The sequence below is a fragment of the Diplotaxodon limnothrissa genome, linkage group LG14 (genome assembly GCF_057381915.1).
Source record: "Diplotaxodon limnothrissa isolate DT_005_m linkage group LG14, D_limnothrissa_male_GT1.1, whole genome shotgun sequence".
NCBI classification, from domain to species: Eukaryota; Metazoa; Chordata; class Actinopteri; order Cichliformes; family Cichlidae; genus Diplotaxodon; species Diplotaxodon limnothrissa.
In genome coordinates this window covers 24,648,964-24,659,759 of record NC_140609.1, presented here as the reverse complement: position 1 = coordinate 24,659,759, position 10,796 = coordinate 24,648,964, and the positions used below count along the sequence as shown (strand labels likewise).

Here is a 10,796-nt window from a genome sequence, read left to right as displayed (position 1 = left end):
TCGACTTTGCTCGTATTATTTATTTATTTAGTTTCATCTACCTCGTGTCTATTTTGTGGTATGTTTGTAATCGATGACAATGTGTTGCTGGAACACTGCGATTCATAAATAAACTATCTGTAAAAACTATACAGGGAAAATCTGGTGTCTTGATCTGTCTTAATACAACGCGCTTTACTTTTTAGCTTAGTTAAAGTTGGCTAGACTTCACGCTTCTCTAACTGAGCATCATTTTCTGTACTAGTCGTTCGTTCATTAGTTTAATGAGAACTGTCTATTCGTAAAATTCACTCAGTTTCTGTGCGATGCCAGTGTCCTTTCAGCGTGTTCGTCTCTTCTCTTAAAATTCCAACGTAGCCAATAACACATGAACGCAACACCACTAGATAACTAATGACGTAGCGCGTAGCTGTACTGGTTGTGGTCGGAGCAGAGGAAGCTGGGAAAGGATAAAGGAAACCTCTAGCATCGTAGATAAACACCGTAAAGAGGTGTGAAGCCAGCGGGCACACGGCTGTCACAGTACTAAAAGAACAGTAAAAGAGTCCGACTGAGTTCTCCATACAGCGAGGGTCAACATGTCTGAGACATACGGTATGTTTGTGTGGAGTAGGCGGTCATTTAATGCTTGCTAGCTGTTATGTATGACTGCTTCGTGGTCTAATGTGACAGACTGGCAGCGTTGCTATCAGCAAACTGTAAGATTAGCTTAGCTTAGCCACAGGCTAACTTGCCACCTCACCGTGTCTGTGGATTTTAACAGTAATAATTAACATTCAGTGCTGACACGTAGGTCAGTTAAAGTGCTCTGGTTAGATTTCTTCGTGTGTATTAACTGACACCTCTGTCGTTTGATGGTAGCGTGTAGTGCTTCACGGGCAACAAGGAGAGCAGAAGATGGTGAGACATCAACGGGTAAAAGTTGGCCAAACTTTAAGCAAAAGCCATTAATAGCATGTGTAGAGACGTTGAGTTAACGTGAACTTGGGGAGATTCAGGCAAGTTCTGTGACCTTGCGACAGGAAAGGCTGCTGCGATTTGATGTATATTTTTACTTTTAACTGCTAGCAACAAGGCCTGTAAGAGGAAGTTTGAAAGCGATGGTTGATCATGCATCGGTTACCTGCAGGGCAGACGTTGCTTGGTGTCTCACTGGTGTAATGCATCTGCTTCCATGCTTATTTAAAGTAACTCCGCTCTTGCACTTGACACAGATACGTTATAAATGAATCCTGACAGAATGAATGCTGCCTGCACTTATCTATGATCATTCACATAATGAGCAGATACAGAGATGTATTCGTGGTCTCATAAATTCATTAAACAGTACTCTGTCTGATAGTCAGTAAGCCTGACACTGCAGAGCCATTTGTTATGAAATGGCACACCATCATCCTCTCCTGTTGCACTCCCAGATACACTCTCTCCCTCTGTTTATACTTGTACCCTGTCTCTCTCTTTCCTCGTATGAAACTTTATCCAAGTGGGCAACATTTATGGGAGAGTGCCAACACTAATGGGACCTGTAAAAGACTTTTATTGATTTTTTTTTCCTTCTCTCTCTCTGTCTCCTCAACTGTCTCATCTGGACGATCAAAAGTCGACAAAAAGGCATTATGAATCCAATAAGGGCCTGTTAAGTGCTTTAAAATGCATAGTTTTCACTTGTTAATTTCAGTAATGTCTATCAACATGAGAATCATGAGTTTATGTTGATGTTACAGAATTTGGCACATGTAGCAGGGGGAGAAGGAAATATTGTAGTAGTACTCCTTTTATTGAAGTTTTTGTTGCTGTTAGTTTTTATTCATCATTACTTTTTATATTGTCGGATCTCTCCCCCCCCCCCCCCCCCCAAAAAAAAAAGAGAGAGAGAGATGGGAGGGCTCACCCATTGCACCCATCCTCCCTGGTGGGGGGGGTACTTAATATTGATGAGTGAGGAATAAAGTAGCCTGAGAGGGTAGTTGCTGCAGTCCATTCTCCCTGCTTTTGACATTATTGATGGTTTGATTGTTGTGTCCAGATCTCACACAGAAGTATACGATGTCTGAGAAAATGCAGAAAGGCTTGGGCTAACTTTTAAAACTGAGCGGTCTGTCTCTGATTTTTGTCAGCACTGTCACAGCCACTGAAGTGTGGTTGAGATGTTACGCTGACTGCTGTTACACAGAAAAATAAGTGGGTTTCGACGCCTTCGCTTTGTTGCAGTTACTCTGTTACCGAGACTTTGACCTCTGGCTTGTGTTGCTTAAGAAAACACCCGCTTCAACAAAGGTGCACCATGACCTGAGCTGGCGGAGGTGTGTGTCAGCAAATGAAGGTGGCTCATGGAGCAATGACATAATTGGTTTAAATGTCACCCAGAAAGTAAAGATTAATCTCATACTTTGATTTACTGTTTCTGTTGACTTTGTGTGAAGCTGGTGATATCAACAGCAGCCAGTAATCACTTGCCAGGCTTTGTGCTTTCAGAACCTTTGTTTGAGCTCAAAGTGAAATTGAAAATTTACTTAAAATTCAACCTGAACAAGTTCTCAGTAGGGAAGCTGTAGTTTGCCATCATGCTTTCACATATTTAGGAGAACACTATCACTTCTGCATGTCTTGCATTTCATTTACTACCTCTCTAATTATTTATTATGTCTTACTTAACCAGAGCTAAGAGAGATTGAAAGTTGCAAGATAAAGCTTGTGAAGCCTTAGGAATTACCTGGATTACTGACTGATTTCTCATACAGGCTGGTCTTTATGTAAATCACAAGTATAGCCAGATGAGACTTGACTAATCTAACATACAAAGACTATGATTCACTTAAGCACTAACCTTTCATGTCTTGTTTCCTCCCCCTGAGGAAGAGAACTTTTCTGTTAGCAGTTTGTCTCAGAGCGTGCTGTATCATGCCTTTAAAAATGATAAGCATGGTAGAGGTAGCATCATGGTTTTGGGCTGTCCTTGGGATCTGGATGGCCTGTAGCCATTAACAGAACATTTCATTTAAAATTTATATCAAAAAATGTTCTCAGTGTAAGAACAGAGGAGCAGTTCATGACCCGGAGCTTCAAGAAGTTGGGTAACGCAGCCAGACAGTGACTCAAGTAAAACAACAGAGTGGTTCAAAAAGAAGAATTTTTGGGGAGTGATGAACAAACCGCAATCCTGACCTAGTTGAAATTATGTAGCATGACCTAGAAAGGGAGCAAACAAATATATATGAACTGAAACGGCTCTCTTGGAAGGAATGATGCAGAATTCCTCCCAATTATTGTGTTGTGTTAGCCCCACAAGCTGTACATGAAACACATGGTCAGGTCTTTACTGCTACTGCTTGGGTGGTTAAGAAATTCTGAAATCCTGGTTCCAAAGCCCTTTTTTTTTTTTTTTTTTTTTTTTTTGCAACTTGGTTTTCATAACTGATCAGCGTAAATTCACACACATGCAGCCACTTTTCATGCCTAACTCTCCTTATCAGATCTCCCAGTATACTGGTCAGAACTGCCGTTCAGCATACATCCAGTATGCAAATACCCCCTTGTGTTATCTTTGGCCACAGCACACAATGGCTATCTGTACTCTAAATGGGTTTGCATGTCAAGGGATCAAGTAATTATGGATCATTTGTGTTGGCTGGATTGAGCCCTTCAAAGAAAAGACCCACTTTCCACAACATCTGTGCAAAAGCCTGCCTTTGGTTATTATTCAACCTGTGTGCAAGTCTGTTGCCCTAAGCTGTGGTTAATAATGCTAAAGCTCAAACCTTGCTCTAATGACATGTGTTATTAAGTGTTGGTGCTTTTCTAAGGCTTCAGACACACTCATTTTCAACCTCAGACAAACAAGTGTATTAAATTAGAATCGTAAGTGGCAAGTTAAACTGATTACATGCTAGGCGCTTTGTGATTAGTAGGCTAATTTGGGTTTGGCAGGATACTATGAAAGTAGTAGCTCAATGGGATTAAGAGGAAGGATTGTCCCTGAGGATGGAAGTGCAAAGAGCAGCAGGTTCTCCATTGATGTTGGCATTGCATTGATCTCTACCTCCTTTTTTGTGCTTGCAGACTTCCTGTTTAAGTTCCTGGTGATTGGCAGTGCTGGGACGGGGAAATCCTGTCTCCTCCACCAGTTCATTGAGAACAAGTGTAAGTTCTAAAACGCTGCATTTCTAAAGTTTAATACTGTGCAAACACATAAATGGACACGTTCAAGAAATTATTGTAGTCAGTTTCACGAGTTGCATATTGACTAAACCATTAGTCTGCGGATGATCTGGAGAAAATTCTTCATTGACTGGTATGAGTCAGAGTACAATGACAGGATGATGTGGGCATTTGTCGACCCAGAATAAAACCAATCACCACAGTTCTTTGCCTCACACTGTCCTTCAGAAAGAGACAATTTTCTGTGTGGTTAAATGGAGGGAAAACATTATACTTCCTGTAGACTTTCTCTAGCTAACAATGGCCGAGTTTACACCGAGCTCGATGCTCTCATTATATTGTTAAAATTCTCCATATGAAACATTAATTTGTTTAAAATACAAATTGAAACGTCAATTCAGTTTCAGAGGGGTGGTTTAAAAAAAACAAACCATGTCAACACTCCTTCATGTACAGAGTCGTGCTCATGATTACATTTAATTTGATTAAGATATCTCAGGGGTCCCTGTGGATAGAGAAAGAGAGGCTGGGCAACTTGGCACTGTTAATCTAATTTGCAACTCCCTGTAGCTTATAATGTGGATATGAGGTATTTGAAAACAGCAGCAGAGGTCTTTTAAACAAGCCAAACACCAAATATTACACATGTAGTTTTTTCGTTTGTTTTCCTGCTCCTTTATGTATATTTCACGTTGTGCCTTTTTACACTGTCTTCTGTTTGTTCCTACTGCAGTTAAACAGGACTCCAACCACACCATCGGTGTGGAGTTTGGGTCTAGAGTGGTCAACGTTGGAGGAAAGACAGTCAAACTGCAGATCTGGGATACTGCTGGCCAGGAGCGATTTCGGTATCTACCTTCAAAATTTACCTAAAGTCACAAGTCCCAGCTCCACTGGGATAATGAAGTGTCTGACTGATGATAACTGTTAAAATGATTGGACAGTTTCTCCTGTCAAATCTCACCATCTGATCTTTTAAAGGAGCCTTTTTTTTTCTCTCCTCCATTTTCTCCGCAGATCTGTTACACGCAGCTACTACAGAGGAGCAGCTGGAGCACTTCTTGTTTACGATATTACCAGGTAAAACAGCCACTGCCCTCGTGCTCCCACTTCCTTTTCATAAGTTTCTCTAACAAAGTGAGCTTTTTTGTTTGCTGTGATAATGGGATGTAGATACTACAGTTGTACCTTAATTTTCCCAGAATAAAAACTACATGTTTACTAAGACTCCCAGAAGCAACAAAATGTAAGGTTGTATTTGGTGTGGGCATTGGCATCTGTGATTAATTGAAAATTTTAAATGTGACTACAATTAAAATGAAATTTTACAGACTTAACTTTGAAGCTTAGTTTATTTTTGAGTGTTCATACTGTTTCGAGTCCATATATCAACTAACAAAAGGAGTCACATTGTGCCTGTACAGCCTCCAGAAATCGTGCTGTTTAATGACAGACCACTCACATTACTGTATTTCATAAACTCTGGGTCGTAAACTCAAGATGGATTGAATGCAGTAGTTTGCTTTTAACAAACTATGGGCTTTTGTTGAGGTGAGGTGGAGTGCGGACTGTCAAGAGCTGTAATATAGAGGCATCCTCTGTCAGGTAGCGTCTGTAGAGGAAAGCAGAAGTCCATCACAGATGGTGTCACCTGACACACTCTCGCACAGGGAAACAGACAAGTGTATACAATGAAACTAGAGCTACAGCCTCATGCTGAAAACAAACTGAAACAGAAAATTGGGTAAATAACATGAATAAAATGTCTTACAGTCGAGAGACATACAATGCCCTGACTAACTGGCTGACAGATGCACGGACACTGGCGAGTCCCAACATTGTTATTATCCTGTGTGGCAACAAGAAAGACTTGGATGCAGACAGAGAGGTGACCTTCCTTGAAGCTTCACGCTTCGCTCAGGAGAATGGTAACTTATCTGTACATTGATGCATTTCAAATGCTTTTTTCCCCACTCTTAGAAGTATTTTTGTTCTCCCACACACAGAGCTGATGTTTCTAGAGACTAGCGCGCTAACAGGTGAAAATGTCGAGGAGGGTTTCTTGAAGTGTGCTCGCACCATTCTCAACAAGATAGATTCAGGTACACATTGTTTTCTTTGTTATAGAAGTGTATCTGAGGTGGATGTTTTTTGTTAGAATTTAGTGACATTTCCATGTTTTGTTTTTAATGCTTTCAGAGCTTGAGCACATGAAGTGATGTGGATCTGACATTTTTAGAGCATACATGTCTGTGTCACTGATGTTTCTCATTGTGCTTCTCTCAAAGGCGAGTTGGACCCAGAGAGGATGGGTTCAGGTATTCAGTATGGAGATGCTTCGTTGAGGCAGCTGCGACAGCCCAGAGGCACCACAACACAGAATAAGCAGCAGTGTAATTGCTAGGGGTCGGGACCCACCCTCACCCCAGCCCACAGGTCCACACAGACAGAACTCCCCCTACAGGTCAGTAACTTGTTAACTAGGGATGGGTATTGATAAGATTTTCACAATTCCAATTCCATTTTTGATTCTGTTTAACGATTCGATTCTTTATCGATTCTCTTATCGATTCTTTTTAAAAAGGAGAACACTAAGGTCGATTAGCTTAGAACTTTGTTTTATATCTTCTCTTTGAACAAGATAGAAATTTAGGAGTAGCATGGCCTTACAAACCCAACAGTGAGATCTTAAGAGATCCTTAAGAGATTCAGCCTATGGCTCTTCAATGGGGTGTCACAGGGTCCCCGGGGGAAAAAATTGTAAATGTAAAATAAATATTCTTCTGTAGCAATAACAAAGTATAACATAAATTATTCTGTAGCAATTACACAAGAATATTCAGTAATGTCCCTGCCTACAATTAAACACATTCACTTACCGAAAATTTGAGGGCATCTGCTATGGCAAATGGGTGCAAGCCTTTTACCACAAACTTAATCACTGCTCTGTGACATTCGTCTATCCTGGCCTGAAAGGAGACGCTACCGGTAGACTGCAGCAAGAACTGCCAGCATCTGAGCCAACCAGACTCTGTCTGTCTCTCATCATGGTCACCTAAATGCACAGTAATGGCAGGTTTTGTAATAAGGCAGATCGCGCTAACATAATATGCACTGTTAGTTGATTATTTACCTGCGGTATTAACGGGAGAGGACGTGCAAACGTTACCGCTGCTGCTGGGTTGAGATTCACGAGTCTGGAGCAGAAATAAAATCACGACATACATTTAAGGTCATCGCGTGTTTTGTGAGCAAATGCTTTTGCATATTCGTAGTGTTTCCTCCCTTAAATGAAATCTCTACTTTGCAAGTTGCCCTGTTGTCATCCGTTCTCGTAAAGTATGACCAAACTTTTTAGCATTTGAGCCGCCATGTTTCCTGCCAGGTAAATGACGCTCTGCAACGTGGTGACGTCATTCGGGGCGACTGGAATCGATAAGGGAATCGATTGCAAAAATGGGAAACTCAACAAGAACCGGTTTTCGATACCCATCCCTATTGTTAACTCATGTGACCAGTGGGACTTGTAAACTAACAGGTTTTATCTGTGTTAGCGTTGATGAGGGCGTGTCGGTGCTCACTTTGTTTCCTGTTCTTAAACATCTCGGCTCCAGGTTTTTTTTTTGTTTTTTTTTTTGGTGTGTGATCGTCCTTCCCCCTCTCCTTCAGTTCTACACACCTTGGATCACCTTGGGTCGTGGAGATCACTGCAACCTATGACCCTTGACCTCTGGTAAGAGTCTACGGCTTACCTGAGGGGGTCGGTTTGCTCTTGCGTTTGGACAGCATAACCCCTCAGTGTGAGCAAAGTGGAAATGTAAAGAGACATCCTCCACCATGGTCTCTGTTACTTATCAGACAAGGACAAAGTCAAGGGTTGTGTGTTTGGGCTGACCTACTGTTGTGTGTTATTCTTTTTTTTCTCTCTTGCTCTCCGCTTTTTCATTCTGGTTTTAGCAATCCCCAAAATACTTTGAGCATTTACATATCATTGCTTGTAAATTATTATTGTTAAACTCTTTTGTGCATTCAACCTGTCCTAGTGTGGGTCATTGGGGTTTTTTTTCTTCCTAGTTTTAGCATTCATAAAGACATCCCTTACTTTTTTTTCTTTTTTTTAAATCATGCATCATTAACTATATTTCTCATAAATGATGGAAAATATTATTTTCCATCATTTATGAGAATTTTATTTTTTTTAATGGAAAATAAATGATAAACATCACATTTTTTGGGTACGATTTACACCAGGTGTGATGCAAATCCTTTCTACTTTGTCCTGTCATTTTAATTTTTTCGTAGTAGACCAGATGGATTCATAGCATATAAATCCCAACACTGATATGTATAAACTCTCATGGGGGGATGATCCCATCACTCCATTCTACACCCAAACAGGCAAGGCTGTGGGTCAGGTTGAAAGCACAAAAAAGAGAACTTTTGCTCTTTATTTAAACCAAAAGTCCACAAGTCTGTAAATTGAGCTCTATCAGATTCACACCATGTTTAAATTCACATGTCCAGTTATAGTGATAAATTGGCATTATAATGTTTTTGACTCCTGCTGGGCTTTTCTCCATGACATCTCGTAGATTCATACATGCACGTACTGTATAAGACGTCACAGGAAACCACAGTTGGCTTTTGTTTGGTTTGTTTGGGAAACTTTTGTGCCGCCCAACCAGCCAAAGGTTTGACCTTTGTTTTGTTTGTTTGTTTGTTGTTTTTTTTAAAAAAATCATGCCACATTGTACGTTCAATTTGACAGGATTCTGTTTTTAAACTTCCAAGTAATCACTTCTCTTTAAGCTCTGGATATCAGAGGGGGGGGGGGGGGGGGGATAAAAGACAACACAAAATTATTATTAGACAATGTACTCTCAAATCATCTTCTTTGTTCATTGACATTGATTGTACAAGTGGAGCTATACTGGAGGGATAAATATTTCCTCATTTGACATCTTAAAATGCTAATCAAGATCCTCCATATGTGCTCGTTTGAGCTGTAGTATATGATTTGTAATATTTTATTTTTTATAGTCGGAACAATAATCCCTCAGACACCACCTCCATCAGATGAAGTTGGGTTTTGTTTTTTTGTTTGTTTGTTTTTGTGACTATCGGTGACCCTGACCCTCTAAACGGAAAAGTAGAACCGATCCATGCCAGCAAAGTGGCCCTCTCAGTATAACTGAGACACCACATCTCCTCAGTGTATGGGTCAAATTCCAAGTTTTTCCCTTTAATATCTCCCTCTGCAGCTCTGCTGCAAAATGTCAGTTTTGTTGCACCACTGAACTGACCCAGATGTTTTCTCTTGAGAACAGACCTTGTATTACTCTAGAGAGAAACAGGGGAATTTCCACAGAAACACAGTTTCCTCTCTGCTTGTAACACTGACAACATGGTTTGTGGTGCTGCTGGAGGAAAATGAGGTTGCAAGTTAATGGCTTAGAAAATCCAAAGCCCCCGCTCTGCTGTTTAATCAAAGGCACCGCTTCTGTCTGAATCACTGTCTGAGAGCAGGTCATACAAACCAAGCCAAGAGGAGCTCAAAAACAAAGTGTGCGCAAACGTATTTCTCAAGCCTCTGTGTTGGCATACGTTCTCCCAGACAAACCATATGTGTTTAAGCTCAACTGAGCCAGCACACTGAAAGGGCAAACATGAGATCATATAGGACATCAAGAGACAGATGGTCAAAACACATTGCTTTCATAAAATATTTGCATAGCATGATAGTTTGTCTCCTTCTGCAAGTGCACTTTTACTTTTGAATCTGTGTTTGTTTTGTTTATATGCTGTAACTATAGAATTGTACATTTTATTTTACTTGAACTGTATAATGTAATAAATATATTAATTTTAGATGTTATCTTTTTACTAAATGACAACTGAGATTCTTCATATGGTTTCATTTTTTTCTGATGCTGTCAGGCAGCAACAAAAAATGGTGTAATAGTGTGATCTCATGCTGTGTGAGATTTGATTGGTTTATTGCTCCCTGCTGACGTGGAGGTAATGATGGAAGGGTGTTGACTTTGTGAGCTGTAGGTGGCCATCAGCAGCAATTCTGATCACTCGTTCACAGGCTGTCATCTATGCGCAGTTATTGAGTCAACTGTTGAATTGTTAGCCTGCATTCATCTGTATTCGCTGTACAGTTCATAAAGTTAATCAGAGTAGCTATATGAACATTTTCTCATTTGTTCCAGTATAGACTTAATAATGTGATGAACGCAATCCAACTCAGTTGTTGCTTAGTAATGTTATATAATCTAACCTAAATACTACTGTACATCTCAAGTAACCTATCCTGTAAATAAGATTTGTCTATTAAGGGTGAGTGTTGCTCATTGATTGTAATGATTATGCAATTCCCAGTAAACTGCTTGTTTTTCATGTAACTCTTTTCACTGGTTTCCTGAATGTTAATGCTATCAGGGATTTTTTTTAAAAAAAAAATTTTTTAACTTTGGCATTAAGCCACTGTATTCACTCGGTTATTGCTCAAGGGCGTTGAAGTGCATCGGATCCTGAATGTTGGTGACCCCCAGCCCTCGTGCACAGCAACGCAAGCAGCATTTACAAATCAGATTTATAGCCAGCTGACTTAACAGACCTTGAAATTTAACAAT

At 40.3% G+C, this 10,796-nt stretch overlaps 1 protein-coding gene across 2 annotated transcripts; it reads left to right on the top strand.

Moving 5' to 3' along the window:
- Nucleotides 1-433: 433 nt before the first annotated feature.
- Nucleotides 434-10,536, top strand: rab4b (RAB4B, member RAS oncogene family). 2 transcript variants are annotated; one of them, XR_014906768.1, is made up of 8 exons: nt 434-594; nt 4,060-4,140; nt 4,892-5,006; nt 5,176-5,238; nt 5,932-6,086; nt 6,165-6,260; nt 6,447-6,622; nt 7,828-10,536. XR_014906768.1 is itself a non-coding variant. In XM_085369994.1 (7 exons), the coding sequence occupies exons 1-7, from the start codon at nt 579-581 to the stop codon at nt 6,560-6,562; spliced, it is 642 nt and encodes a 213-aa protein (XP_085226120.1). In that variant the 5' UTR covers nt 434-578; the 3' UTR covers nt 6,563-6,643. The 2 variants fall into 2 exon arrangements, 1 of the variants encoding a protein (XP_085226120.1); XM_085369994.1 differs by lacking the exon at nt 7,828-10,536 and having other exon boundaries at nt 6,447-6,643.
- Nucleotides 10,537-10,796: the final 260 nt, after the last annotated feature.